This window comes from Gigantopelta aegis, chromosome 4 (assembly GCF_016097555.1).
Source record: "Gigantopelta aegis isolate Gae_Host chromosome 4, Gae_host_genome, whole genome shotgun sequence".
NCBI lineage: Eukaryota > Metazoa > Mollusca > Gastropoda > Neomphalida > Peltospiridae > Gigantopelta > Gigantopelta aegis.
The window spans coordinates 76,964,498-76,980,692 of record NC_054702.1 but is presented as its reverse complement, the minus strand read 5'-3'; the positions used below and the strand labels follow the sequence as shown (position 1 = coordinate 76,980,692).

The 16,195-nt window shown below is 37.2% G+C and overlaps 1 protein-coding gene across 1 annotated transcript; it reads right to left on the bottom strand.

The window, feature by feature from the left end:
• Window positions 1-1,004: 1,004 nt before the first annotated feature.
• Window positions 1,005-12,066, bottom strand: LOC121372276. The gene is made up of 3 exons (XM_041498567.1): window positions 11,404-12,066; window positions 5,318-5,464; window positions 1,005-2,619 (listed from the first exon to the last, which is right to left on the bottom strand). The coding sequence occupies exons 1-3, from the start codon at window positions 11,612-11,614 to the stop codon at window positions 2,468-2,470; spliced, it is 510 nt and encodes a 169-aa protein (XP_041354501.1). The 5' UTR covers window positions 11,615-12,066; the 3' UTR covers window positions 1,005-2,467.
• Window positions 12,067-16,195: the final 4,129 nt, after the last annotated feature.

Here is a 16,195-nt window from a genome sequence, read left to right as displayed (position 1 = left end):
ATTTAGTGGGCTTTCTTACTAAAGCCGTAGTTTTGGAAAATATTACCGTTAGTAATGAACCAGCTGCGACATTATGAAAACGTTCAATCAATCATCTAATTGATCACCCCCACCCCCACCAACCGAGAATATGGGCATTGAATGTTTATTTTATTATAAAAGAACATTATACCAGTAAATATCAGACTAATTAATGAAACATTCAGATGACATTACGAGATTACCTTCAAAGAGAATTGGGATCGGAGAATAAGTACAATGCTTTTTCTTTTTAAAAAGTTATATAAAGGTTATAACAACCACCAAACAGTTAAAGCCGCACACCCTAGTTCCATCCAGCGAAAATAAATTATAATTTGGTTAATCTACAAACCTGTAACACACTTAGATCACGTTTTTATCAAATGGAGTGAAAAAGCAGGTTTTATATCGATAAATACCATGGGAATCCCCATGTCCCAATTGCTTGAAATAATTTTGAAAGTTAGTATTCTGATGTCACCGGTAGAAGCACAACAATGCCTACGTCACGACAAATTTCACAGACTTGGGGTGCGTTCGTTTCACCTCTCCTGGACATGTTCCAACTGTTCTGTCCTGGTTGTATCCCCTCTCCAGATATCGTAAGACTTAGCAAAATTATTGGTTTTAAGGGTTTGTAACGTTTTGTATTGAGACACTTACTTGTCTGAACTTTATTGTTACTGAAAATGTTCACGAACTGTGAAGAAAAATCTCACAAATGAACAACAACAAATCGGATGTTGATTGCGCGAACCGTGCACGAGAAAACAAACCGAACCAAAGTGATAACGGTCACGTGATATACCAACGTCTGTGACATTAAAAATAGATTGGACCTCGCTTGCTTAACGGTTTTTTCTCGACAACACGTTTTCTGAAAAAATGCAAAAAATGCATTTCGTGGTTTTACAAACATCAGGATTACCAAAAAGCACTTCAGGTGAATGGAAATGTGTATTCTAAATAATAAAATGTAAGTAAAGTGCAATTTTATTTGTGAAAAATAGGGTTTAATAGCGAAAAACAATTCCGTAATGGTTAACAAATAAACGAACTAGGGTGTGTCCCTTTAATGTATACTTCCAGTCATTTATTGTTATGTTTCATTAGAACCCAACCCCTTTATGAATGACCGTTAAACCCCCCCCCCCCCCCCCCCCCCCCACTTTAAAGACACAATATGTCAAGTGAAAAAATAGGTCCATTAATGCTATCGATGAATGGGACTAACAAAACGTTATATTTTTTTTTTTTTTTTTTTTTAACTTTTTTTCTTCATATTAATATTTTGTTCAAGAACAATACCGACGATTTTGTACTTTTAATGAGATGGGTAAACCTGTTTGGATCTTAGTAGCGACGTTCACGTGACACCCACCTCCCCAAGACATTGCAATTCTATCCTCCTATCCCATATAGTAAGACCGAACGAATCACAATTCACGTATGCATATTTAACTCTTTTTTTACTTAAAAAGTAAGTACGCCACGTGTTATTGCATATATAGTAAAAATGTCGAAATAATTACAGCATCTAAAATCGATTCTACTTAAGACAGTCCGAAAGAACTTTCCAAGAAAGCTATTAAAACATGCGCTAATTAGTTACCATGTCCCCTGCTCAAGCAATTATTTTCTCAAAACATTTTCTATCGGAACTTGTCTCAACCTAGTCCACCCACCCTATAAATCTCACTCGCCATAGTCTAGACACAATGTGTGCTCAGACCAAATTCCATGTTCTGGTCGCTTTAACCTTTTGAATTACTGATGAGTCCTAAATAATATATATCCCCATATAAGGAAGATTGAGCCAGCTGTTTCACTTCATTAACATTCTGTCAAATTACACCCATAAACATTTCTAATAACATGCGCTTCATCTGTGTGATACCCGACATTACATTTAACTGTGATAACGGTACTAAACAGTGCATTTCCGCCTTTTGTATCACTATTTGTGTGTTAACTGTAAACTAATTAAAAAAACAGCCCGACTGTTCTTTATTTTTTAAAGTTGTTAACATTTAAATAGTAAGTCAATAATACTGAATACAAAGAATGGCAATTACGCAATTAAAATAAACATGTAGAAACAAAACAATGCATTGTTCTATTCATGAATTTAGTTCTATTCCTGAAACATACATAACATACACGTGTGTGTAAATAAACATAATATATATATATATATATATATATATATTTTTTTTTTTAAATAATTTGTTTTTACATTATATTGTGAAAGATTAGCATTAATTGTGGAGGTTTTAAATGAAAATTTGTTTTTCAAAAAGAAAAAGGTAAAACCCGTGTTTTTGTTTAAATAAATTAATTGCGTATGTATAGCACTTTGACGGAGATGCTCTGTTTAGTTGAGATAACCACTGTTTACAATGTAGTCGAGTGAACGTCGTGGTGTTAGTGATGTCGGTGGGGTCCGCTAACGACCGAGCGAGTGGAGGATGCTCATGATGCCTGCCACGAACATGAAGATCGCCCCGACGATGGCGATGCCCATGGACCAGCCGACGCTGAAGCCGCGCTCCTCCAGTTTGATGGCGAATATCGCGATCCCAACCACGATGAAGAACACTGAAACACGTATACAATACAATAGTTATTACATAGCATATATTTAAAAAACACAAAAACACATAGGTTTGAGATGAGAGAGTGAACGAATGAATGTTTAAGACAGCCCAGTACAAAAATACACATCGGCCATTGGGTGTCAGTAAAGGTCGGGATGGGAGAGTGAGTACAATGTTTAAAAAAAGAAGAAAAAAAGTTATAATATAAGTGACCACAATATAACATTTATAAGGCTTAATGTTTTAAAAACATAGGTCGACCCACAATACAATATTTACAACGCTTAATAAAAAAACAAAAAAAAACATAGGTCGACCCACAATACAATATTAATAACGCTTATGTTTTTCATTTGAAACAGGTCGACCCACAGTAAAATATTTATAACGCTTAATGTTTTAAAAGATAGGTCGACCCACAATACAATCTTTATGAGTATAACGTTGTCATAACTTTTGTTGACGGGCATTCTAAATAAGTGAATTTAATTTGTGTGCGTGACTTTTGTTGTGTGGTGTAGTATGTTGCACGGGCAGTGTGTGGATGAACAGTGGAAGACACGGGTAAAATGGTGTATTGTATTGGGATGGGAAATTCATGGAAAGCACGTACTAATTGTGTCGGGGAAATGTGTAAATAGAAAGAATTATTAGGTGTTGGGCAGAGTTATCATTTTCGTTAAGGAGGAAGGTGCTCTCGTATTTCTCACGGTGTTAAGACCGGGTGGTCCCAGGTGTAGAATACTGAGGTTGGGGTGGAGACCGAACCCTTAGATTGATATGAGTGAACTCATATGTTTGGATTCCCGAAGTTGGATTCCCGAGATTGAATTCCTGAGATTGGATTCCCGCGATTGGTCTCCCGCGATTGGACTTCCTGAGGTTGGATTCATGAGGTCGGAATCGGGAGGTGTATACGAACAACCAGGGTGGTGTGGATTGGAGACGTTGTCTCTATAAAATTCGGGAGCTATTTTGATATTTATATTTGGAACGTTTGTAACGCTAAGTAATTTTCATTTCGGAAAATGTTCTAGAACAAACTGAAGTACTGTGATTTTTTTTTTTTTTTTTTTTTTTTTCAACATGGGGTTGGATTGATGGATGACTGGGACGAATGAGATGGGTGGTGAGTGAATGTGGGGTTTTGGTGTGCGTGTATATATATGTATGTATATATATATATATATATATATATATATATATATAGTGTGTGTTTTTTTGTTGTATTAAATATATAATATTTAATTTTTGTTGAGTTATCTTTTCCATAGTCTTTGGTACGTGACAAACGTTTTTATAGATATGTCGATCCACAATACAATATTTATAACAGAGGTCGTTCAGAAGTGTGAACATTTTACAAATCGTAGACTACAATTTTTCTAGCCACTCCTTTCTAACAGTGTACATACAAGTGTTGATTTATCAAATGAGTATTTTTATTGACATTTTTTGTTTTTGTATTAAAAGTGTATGCTGGAATTATCCACCTTCTACCCAGAGTACGGTGTATGCTTGTGAAACATTAATAACTGGAAACGATCCTTAAAAGAATCTGTAACAAACATGAAAAAAGACCGCCATCGTTACCCTGTATGCTAATCATTCAAAGCAATATAAAAGTTTTTGTTGATCAAGCTTAACAAAACGTTAATTAATAGACATTTGGCACCATATGACATTTTGAAAATATCAGTGTGGTAAGCATGTGCGTTTTGTGAAAATTATCGTCGTTATCACCCAACGTATTACTTGTTTTATCTGATAAAAAAGGAACCGACATTTGGCACCATGCAGAATAACATGGTATGCCATTTTGAAAAGTGGTGAAATGGCATACAGCGTTCGTTTTTCAATATAGCCATCACTGTCAATCAGTATTTTGCTTATTGGTAATCACTTTGAATTAATATACAAGATTTTGTTGCTTCCAACTTAGTAAAAAGTTAGGCAAAGACACCACTCGTCATATTATTTATTAATTGGTAAGAAGTTAGAAAATAACAGTTGGAACCTTGTGGAGAAATAAAATGTTACATTTTGAAATGTGGACACGGCCATTAACAATACCGCATAATACATGTATAAAATCTTGCTTATTGCTTATTAACTTTTTCAACAATATACCTATTTTTAGTTGCTTCATACTTAGTACATATTTTGAAACAGACACACTGCGTCATTCAGCCCAATACAATATCAAGTACCAAGTTCCAGAAATATAATGTGGTAAAACATAACACTCAAAATCTAAAGTTAAGTATTATTTGAACATTATTAATTTCCCAACTTGCTGTTCTGCAATTCATTTTGCTTAAAACAATAATTACCGTGTTAAATATAACAACATTAAATAATTTGCAACCATCCACAAAATATATTGTACCATCTGCAACAACAAAAATATCTACTTGCCTTCCTAAAACGATCTCAGAAAATCTTAGTTGTGTATAATGTTATTTACGTCCATGTGTGTGCGTGCGCGAAAGTGGACGTGAGCGCTCACGCGCGCGCGTGTTGTTTAAAAACGGTCCTTTCCACCACAATTCCATAATACCGTGATCATTGCTAAACTAGCTCTTACTAGGCTACTATTTATGTTGGTTGTGGTTTTGGTGTTGTTGTTTTTTTGTTACTTAAAAAAAAAGCCTTTAAATAAATTTTTCTGAAATCTATAAATAATCAAAATTACAAACCAGCAGCAAAAATGAATACAATTGTTGCAATTAGAGCGTTCCTTCTCCTGCACTGGTCGACAAACATGTAGAGCAGTAGAATGAGTAATGCTAGCAGATTACAGATCAGTCCTAGAACTTCAAGAGCCTGTGTTGCACGTTGCCAGTCTGAAAAGACAATTTACAATTAAAGGTGAATTATTACAGTTGCAAATGTCACATTTTATTATTTTTACATTCATTTGTAATATACAACTAGGCATTAATCAATTCGCTAAACAGTCTAATATTCACACAATTAACTCTATAACATGAACAATGTAATGTGTTACCATTCAGCGTTAATGGTGGATTCACGTTAATGGTGAGTTCAAGAAGTATTGGCTAAAAACAGAAAAAGTTACGCCACATAGGCTCCTATTGATTAAAAAAAACACACAAAAAATACAACCCCACCCCTCCTAGATCCCAGTCCTTCGCCAGCGATGTAAATTCTCTCACGGCTGCACAGACTTTGGCAGTCGACATTTCTCTTCACTTGGCATCATATGCCAACTTTTGTTTCTGGTTGGTTTTCAGCCTTCCTATCCTAGCTAGATACTTTGGCCTCCGCAAACATATTATATATGTATAACACTAACCTGTCCGTCATGTTCTATAGATTTTGCAATGAAATTAATTTTGTTTCGCTAATAAATGAAATTATTTCACTGTATATGTATATTTCTTAGGGAAATGTCGCTTGAGATATATTATAACCTTTACATTCTAAAACTAATACTTATGGCAGGATAGTACATGCAGTTATTTAGTTTTAATTTGTATGAGCATGCTCAACGTTTTTACCTTTCAAAACAAAAATTAATAAAAACTTAGGACAGAAAGACGCATCTATGCAACTTTCATACAGTTTCTTGAATATTTTAGATTTTCCATGCAGTTTTTACTATTATATTGCTACAGTCAATTTGAAAGATATCCAGCATTCTGAATGATGTCTAGCCAGTGCTCGCATAATAAATGTTTATTCTGAATAAAGTAATATAAATTATGATACTGACCTAACACACCATGGTAATAATATCTCTCTCTCTCTCTCTCTCTCTCTCTCTCTCTCTCTCTCTCTCTCTCTCTCTCTCTCTCTCTCTCTCTCTCTCTCTCTCTCTCTCTCTGTATGTGTGTGTCTGTCTGCATAAGCGTACGAGCCGGGGGAGGGGGGGGGGGGTTGTTAGGGCAACTGCCCCACAAGTGCTGGAGCAAAACCTCAAATTCGGGCAAAAATTATACAGATATTCGCTCAAAATGTGCTACCCTGATACCTTTTAACCATATATTTCTATCATTCTACCCTCAAAATTAGTTGTAATCCATGTAAAAATGCGTAGTGATTCATTTGCAACCGTATACAGCTGTTTGGTAGTAATGCTAATATGAATAAATGTTGTTATCCAGATTCGGGCATTTTTTTTATTAATTCGAGCAAAAGCCAGTCTGCGTCGTCAAAAAGTAAGTTTAAAAATTAAAAATAAATTGTTTAGTCTTTTTTTTTATAAGGGGGCAGACGTAGCCCAGTTTTAAAGCGTTCGCTTGATGCGCAGCCGGTCTGGGATCGATCCCCGTCGTGAGTACATTTGGGCTATTTCTCGCTCCAGCCAGTGCACCATAACTGGTATATCAAAGGCCGTGTTCTGGTATATAAAAGATCCCTTGCTACTAATGGAAACATGTAGCGGGTTTCCTCTCTAAGACTATAAGTCAAAATTACCAAATGTTTAACATCCAATTGCCGATGATTATATATCAATGTGCTCTAGTGGTGTCGATAAACAAAACAAACTTTTATCTTCATGATGAAAGTGATATAGAACATGATACTGCCCCTGTAAGGTATTTCAAAGTTAAGTGATTTGAGTGCATTTACCAAGAGATTCATTTAATATTAGCGTGGGTCTAGTTGTATAATCAGTTGTGCGTTTATGGTGATCAAAATATGATGTTAGACTGTATGTCAAAATTACCAAATGGTTGACATCCAATAGCCGATGATTAACAGTGGCGTAGGAAGGTGCCAGAAAGTGTGTGTGTGGGGCACACTTTTATATTTACACACTTTTAAACTATTATAAAGCAAATATAAAGCAAAATATCGCCCCCCCCCCCCCCCCCCCCTTCCTACGCCAGTGATTAATAAATCAATGTGCTCTAGAAGTGTCGTTAAACAAAACAAACTTATTGTTTTTATAAATTTACAATACTTTTCCTTTTAAGCTACATGTGCATGTACTAAAAATAAAGACCGTTTTTTCATACTGATGTATATACATAATATGGTAATCTTTATTATGTCAGTTATTTGGCACTTGGCACGACCGGCCTGGATGGCATAGTGGTTAGGCCATCGGTCTACAGGCTGGTAGGTACTGGGTTCGGATCCCAGTCGAGGCATGGGAATTTTAATCCAGATACTGACTCCAAACCCTGAGTGAGTGCTCCACAAGGCTCAATGGGTAGGTGTAAACCACTTGCACCGACCAGTGATCCATAACTGGTTCAACAAAGGCCATGGTTTGTGCTATCCTGCCTGTGGGAAGCGCAAATAAAAGATCCCTTGCTGCTAATCGGAAAGAGTAGCCCATGTAGTGGCGACAGCGGGTTTCCTCTCAAAATCTGTGGTGCAGTTATACATGTATTCGCTTGGATGCTGCTCTCCGTTTCTGGTGCTTACAAATGTGAATGTTAAAATCTACGTTAGTATGAAGAATCCTTCATAACTCTAACAAACTACAAGTATTACTCTGATCATTTATACTTTTTTTCATGCTTCTATCCAATGTAACGTTCAAGCACGCTGTCATGGGCACATACACACCTCAGCGGGACAGTAGGTAAAATTAGGGCTTACACGAGTAGTTAAAACTCGCTCTGCGTGGAAGCCGTTACCGGGATGCGAACCCAGTACTACCAACCTAAAGACCGGTGGCTAAACCACTGTACCACCGAGGCCGGTGGAGAATTCAAAATGAGATTTTTTTTTCTTTTTTCTCACTACACATTCTTGTACTCAGCAGCTCGGCCGATTCACCGACGAAGCGTGTGCTGGGAAAACGCGCGATGATACAGGCAATGGATAACTGGGTGTCGTGTTTCCTGCATCAGCTTGCCCAAATGTGGCGCTCGCGCGAGTAAACAACGGCTTATGAAGGCAATATTATAATAGTATTAATAATAATAACAATAATAATAATAATAATAATACAAATTCATTTTAAAATGTGAAGTTCAGTTACTGTTTAAGATGTAGTTATAAGAAATAAAAGAGAATGAACCTAATTAGTAATTAATATCAAATTGGTGGAAAATGGTGTGGTTAGTTTATACCGCTTACGCAACCATTAGCCTACTCAATTAACTACATGTATGTATCTTCCCAGTGATATCCGTCCCTGTTTACACAACGCCCACGCAGTAACACACCTGTGTTTTTTCTGAGGTTACATTGCCTCGAGATAAGATGCATATTAAAATGTGGCCTATGCAACTTGCAGTCTATACCAAGAGCATAGCTATACTGGTACTACTGCTGTTACCACCACCATCACCACCACCACTACTACTAATACTAGTACTAACACTACAGCTACATCTACTGCTACTTCTACTACTGCTGCTGCTGCTACTGCTACTGCTACTGCTACTGCTACTGCTGCTGCTGCTGCTACTGCTACCGCTACTTCTGCTACTACTGCTGCTACTGCTGCTACTACTGCTACTAGTGTCATCAACACTACTCTACTACTGTTGCCACTACCACCACCATTAACACACACACGCGCACAAAGAACGGGCACGCACACACGCGCACACAGTGCTAGGCACACGACTATTTGGTGCCCTAAGGTGTGTTTACGACTCCTAGTAACGTTTGGAGCCTAGAATATTTATTTTATAAACAATATGCTTGTCAACATATACACATATATAAATATAAATATAAATATAAATACTCAACACATATATACATAAACATAAGCTTTTAAAGAACGAATCTACATTAAAACGAACATCGAGACATTCTAATGATCTTGGCTGGTATGCAGATTGTTACATAAAATACCCCATATTGGTCTCAGGTAGACGGTAGTGTTACTGATACTTGTTTGGTTGCCAAGATAATATTGGTGTATGCCTTCATGTTGCATTGTACATGCATTGGTTTTAATTCTTAGTGGCGGATCCCAGTGGCATGTGGCAGAAGGCCCCAAACGTTCAAGAAGCGATTCCTCGGATTCTCCAACGTAAAAAAAACCCCAGGACCCCCCCCCCCCCCAGCAAATTTTAGGAGGGGCGGGCCCCAGAGGCCCCCCTTAGATCCGCCACTGATTTTGCGTTAAAATTGTATTTCCTATTGACATTCATTGCTAAGAGATATTGATGCGTACTAGATGACACCTATATTTAATGGTGAAATTGTAGTATGGTTCAATTGTTGAGGTTCATTTTCTTATCTTAAGTGCCATTATTATTGGAACATAATTGGCTGGTGTAGGGAAATTATACAAGAACTAGATGGTTTATAGATAGTAATACCTTTAAGGTAACTTAGAACACATAATACTTAAAGGGACATTCCTGAGTTTGCTGCAATTTTTAAGATGTTATCGACTAACAGAGACTTTTTAACGATTGTAATTACATATCAAATGTATTTTTCTGTGTAAAATATTAATGGCTGTATATTAAACGTATTTCTGATCGTTCTAATATCTGTACTAGGTTAAATTTCATTTTATTTCTAAAAATAATTTGTTCGTACGTTCAAAATTATTTGAAGACAAAATCCAGTTTGGGCTTCTAACAAATATTGAGATGACCAGAAACAAACTGAATATGCAGACACTGATATTCTAAACAAGAAAATATATTTATTATGTATGTTTAATCGTAGAAATATTTTATTAGTCGGAAACATCTTACAATGCAGCAAACTCAGGAATGTCCCTTTAACGTCTAGGTTTTTAAAAATGTTGTCTTTATGAATGAAACCTCAACAAATATAATAGGCTAACTTCATGTAATTCTACCGCGTGATTAAACAGGACGCTTTAGAAATACTTGAATTAGTTTTATAGCTATGGCCATGTTATAACGTCTATACTTTTTATAACTGTATACATGTAAATCAATATTTTGATAATAAAAAAAATAAAAAAAAGTGTTTTATTTAACGACGCAGTCAACACGTTTTATTTACGGTTATATGGCGTGAGACATATGGTTAAGGACCACACAGATTTTTTTAGAGGAAACCCGCTGTCGCCACATAGGCTACTCTTTTACGACAGGCAGCAAGGGATCTTTTATTTGCGCTTCCCACAGGCAGGATAGCACAAACCATGGCCTTTGTTGAACCAGTTATGGATCACTGGTCGGTGCAAGTGGTTTACACCTACCCATTGAGCCTTGCGGAGCACTCACTCAGGGTTTGGAGTCGGTATCTGGATTAAAAATTCCATGCCTCGACTGGGATCCGAACCCAGTACCTACCAGCCTGTAGACCGATGGCCTGCCACGACGCCACCGAGGCCGGTATATTTTGATAATAAAGTTTACTAACACGAATACTAATAATAGTAGCAGCTATTTTCATCTAGTTAAGACACCAATGAAAATCATCAGTTAGAAGAATATCCCAGGGGCCAACGCAGGGACAAGATCTAGCTCAGTCGAGCGCTCGGCTGAGGTGTTTGCGTCGTAGGATCAAATCACCTCAGTGGACCCATTCACTAATTGGGGTTTTTTCCGTCCCAAACAATGCACCAAAGGCCGTGGTATGTGCTGTCCTATTTGTAGGAAAGTGCATATAAAAGATTCCTTGCTACTAATGGAAAAATGTAGCGGGCTGCCTTTCTAAGACTGTATGTCAGAAGTATCAAATGTTTGACAACCAACAGCCAATGAATAGTAAATCAATATGCTCTAGTGGTGTCGTTATACAAAACAAATTTTTAAATTTAGAAGACCAACGCATGTATTTCGCACAATTCACTTTTTGCCACTGAATCAGTATTTTTGAAGTATGACGTGAGACTTTATCAAGAGGAACCCACCTTCGCTGTATCTGTACCGGACTGCCCCAGTACCGCAACTGCCGCCGTGGCAGGCACGCTGTTCCCAGAGACCATAAGCCCAGTGCTGCCTTGCCGACCACAGGGTCATCCACGACACCGTTGCAAACCCTATCACGTAAAGCAGGGTCCCGGTGAGGAGGGTTATTAAGGCAATCTTGAGCCAAATGGAAGCCGACATAAATCCCGCCATCTTGAAAAGTTTGTAAACTTCTTCAAACTATGCGAATTCACAAAACTAGCTGCAGTATAACCACGGAGCTGCCGCGCAAATGTCTCGGTGCCTGCCGAATTTCTATTATATCTATTTTTATCAACATCCTCCTCCAGGTTACTGGTAACCATAGAAACGTGTGAAATATTAGCCGGTGCCTCCAACGCAACCTTGATCCTCCCACCATAAAGTGTGTTGAACGTATGGCAAGGTGCTCCACTTGAATAAACACTTAATGTTAAAACGTCCTGGAGGTTTCACTTTGGTGGCTGTTCTGAAAAGTTTGAAGTCGCTTTCTGTTAGAAATAGAATTTGCAATGAAGGTGGTAATTATAAAAACATAATATAGACTTTTTTGGTATGCAAAAAAAAAGAAAAAAAGAAAAAAGAAAAAAACCCCAACAACAACAACAAGGTGCTAATTAATATAAAAACATAATATTAACTTTTTTGGTATGTAAAACCCCCCAAAACAAGAAGAAGAAAAAAACAAAAACAAAATACAACAACCGCCCAACATCAAATAATATGAATTAACATAATGTTGAACAGTTATAGTTCTATTCATGGATTACTCATCTAATATTCTATAAAACCTTCATATAACAAATTTAAAATATTATATAATCATTATCTGGAGGGTTTCACAGTTTCTTTGTCCAAATCAGCCGCTGGCCATGTCAGAGAGTGGACCCATGGTGGATATGCTTCAACGTTGAATTGTGAAGTGCACTGAAGTGAAATGAATTGGTGAGCTGAGGTGAGGTAATATGAGATGAAATGAGATGAGATGAGATGATATGAGATGAAGTGAAGTGAAGTGATATAAAATTAAGTAAAATTAACAAAGTAAAACAAAGATCGCTATTAGGCGTTATAAAATTTGCTATATTAATTAGTATTAAAAATTGTTAATGCATTTTCAAATACTGAGCTCATCTTTAGGCCCACGAATGTACAAACTATAGACCTAGGATTTAAGTAGTAACGCATCAAGCTTTTTGAAAAAAAAATATTTGCAGGCCCGTATTTGGGGGGGGGGGGGGGTTCGTCCGAACCCTCCCGTAAAAGCTGAGGTCCACTGTTTTCTGTTTTTTAATATTGCACAAATACTTGACTGTAATTTTTGCAAGTTTTCCATAAAACAATGTTTGCTTGTCTTCATCATTTAGCAATCCCCTTACCAAAGCTGCTGTGTACATGATTCAGAATTTTTAACTAATCTGACAACAAAAAAAGAAAAAGAAAAGAAAAAGAAAAAAAAAAGGAACCTACATGTAGCAAAAAGGTTTAAAGGGACATTCCTGAGTTTGCTACACGTTTTAAGATGTTATCGACTAACAGAAAGAAAGAAATGTTTTATTTAACGACGCACTCAACACATTTTATTTACGGTTATATGGCGTCAGACATATGGTTAAGGACGACACAGATTTTGAGAGGAATCCCGCTGTCGCCACTACATGGGCTACTCTTCCGATTGGCAGCAAGGGATCTTTTATTTGCGCTTCCACAGGCAGGATAGCACAAACCATGGCCTTTGTTGAACCAGTTATGGATCACTGGTCAGTGCAAGTGGTTTACACCTACCCATGAGCCTTGCGGAGCACTCACTCAGGGTTTGGAGTCGGTATCTGGATTAAAAATCCCATGCCTCGGCTGGGATCCGAACCCAGTACCTACCAGCCTGTAGACCGATGGCCTGCCACGACGCCACCGAGGCCGGTTATCGACTAAGAGAGACTTTTTAACGATTATAGTTACATATCAAATATATTTTTCTGCATAAAATATTAGTAATTGTATAATAAACGTATTTCTAATATTTGTACATGGTTACATTTCATCTTATTTCCTAAAATATTGTTTTTTCGTACGTACGAAATTGTTTGAAGACAAAATCCAAATTGGGCTTCTTACAAATATTAAAACGACCAGAAAGACATCGAATATACAGACACTGATATTCTAAACAAGAAAATATATTTAATATACAAATTTAATCGTAGGAATATTTTATTAGTCTGAAACATCTTACAATGCAGCAAACTCAGGAATGTCCCTTTAATTGTACTTTCTGCTATATTGATGACTTCGTAGCATTCGATAATTACATGACAATGACAGCAATTCACCTTCCATTGATTTATCCATTGATTTATCAACCAGAGTTAGAAATAAAAGGTCAACAACAAAACATCCTGTTATGACAGGTCAGGTCATAAGTTTTAACGTGCACATTGGGGCCCGGCGCAGTTGTCGACATTCGCCGGCTCCTCCGTCCAGGACAGGAAAAGGTTTGGGGTGGGTCACAGAGGAGGTCGCCCGCGCTGGCATGTACAATGGAGCACAAGTTGCTCGACCAGGTAGCGGGCGAGGGTTGGTTTTGGTGCTCTTGAATTTGCAAATGTTCGAAGGATTAAGGCCTATTAGAAAAGGTTACTTACTTTCATGAATGTAATTTCCAAGTATTTCAAAATGTTTTATGGCCAACATGTGAATGCCATTTTAATGATATGATGCATCAGTGACAAACATGAAATAGGATGCAATACCTTTTGCTGAAAACGTTTGAGGACTACACCTGTACTCTTAGCAGAGGCTCCAGGTGCTGGCAGTGATTGGTGATGATACAATTGTTCTGAACGTAATGTGTTTCGTTTTTCATAAATATGTTCATTATTAAAGGAATTAATCAGTTCTGGGGTACACGTACCTTTCAACATATATCTTTAACTCCTGTTGTTTGCTAGAATTTCATTTTGTTGAAAAAGAATAATGAAAAAAAAAAAAAAAAGCCCAGTTAAAATAGTCAAACATAGTTGTTTTCAAATATCAATTTTTAAAGTTCCAGATGCCAGGAAAATGCGTTTTAGGCTTTCAAAGATTTCAATATTTCCGGCGAGGCATTTTTAAATCAACTTCATATTCATAAGGCTCCGGCAAATACCTAGTTGAACCCTCCCACTCGAAATGCTGGCTATGGGCCTGTTTTGGTGTATTAACCAAATATCAATCGGGCTTTCCTAGATATTGGGACGGGACTTAGCTCAGTGGTAAAACTGATGCGCGGTCGGTTTGGGATCGATCCCCGTCGGTAGGACCGTTGGCCTATTTCTAATTCCAGCCATAGTATGTGCTATCCTGTCTGTGGGATGGTGCATCCCTTGCTACTAATGAAAAAATGTAGCAGGTTTCCTGTTTAAGACTATATTTCACTATTACCAAATGTTTGACATCCACTAGCCAATGATTCTTAAATCAATGTGCTCTAGTGGTGTCGTTAAACAAAACAAACAAACTTCATTCCTGGAGATTCTACAGTAAACAAACTATTGGATTTTGTTTTTTAACTAAGTCTCTGGATGAAGGAAAGGAGGTTCATGTGGTCTTTTGCGACATAAGAAAATCATTTGATAGGGTATGGCAAAAAGAAGTTTGTTTTGTTTAACACCACCACTAGAGCACATTGATTAATTAATCATTGGCTATTGGATATCAAACATTTGGTAAATCTGACTCGGGGAAATCCGCAATATTTTTTTTAATGCAACAAGGTATCTTTTACATGCACTTTCCCACAGACAGGAAAGCACATACCACGGCCTTTGACCAATTGTGGTGCACTAGTTGGAACGAGAAAAAATCCAATCAGTTGAATGGATCCATCGAGGTGGTACTATACTTTTGAATTATTGGAAATAACTGCAGGTTTTCCACAAGGATCTGTTCCTGGTCCTTTCACCAGGTGAAATGAAGTGAGGTGAGATGAGATGAGATGAGATGAGATGAGATGAGGAAGGTCAGGTCAGGTCATAGGGTTTTACGTGCACATTCAGAACAAGCTGTAGTAGCGCACGCCTGTTGTGGGCACAAGAGCCGGCCTTGGACGGCTCCTCCATCCATGACAGGAAAGGTGGGGGGAGAGCAGAGGAGAGTATGAGGAAGGAAGAAAATGTTTTATTTAACGACACATTCAGCACATTTATTTACGGTTATATATGTTGTCAGACATATGGTTAAAGACCACACAGATATTGAAAGAGAAAATCCACATCATGGGCTACTATTTTCGATTAGCAGCAAGATATCCTGTATATGCGCCATCCCACAGACAGGATAGCACATACCACGACCAGTCGTGGTGCACTGGCTAGAACGAGAAATAGCCTGTTTGGATAGTTAAGTCAATCATTCGAGATAGTAAGTCGATCGATCGAGAAAAATAATCTGATTTGATGTCCTTTCCCAGCCACCGTTAAATCTCACTCCCTTTATGATTATGATGATGATTATTATTATTATTAAAATTTTTTTACAGTGACAGAAATAAAATTGGTGCCATTCAGGTTATTGACATAATTATGAAAATGATTTTAGGGGGACCAGTTATTATTCCCTCCCCCCCATTTCTTCATGCAGATGATATTCGATTAGAAATAATAATAATTTAAATTCAGTTAACTGTTTAATATTGGGTTTTAAGTAGATTTGAATCTTTTTAATTTTATATAAACAAAAACTTTTTTTTCCTCCCCCTCTTTAAAAGAAAGAAAGATA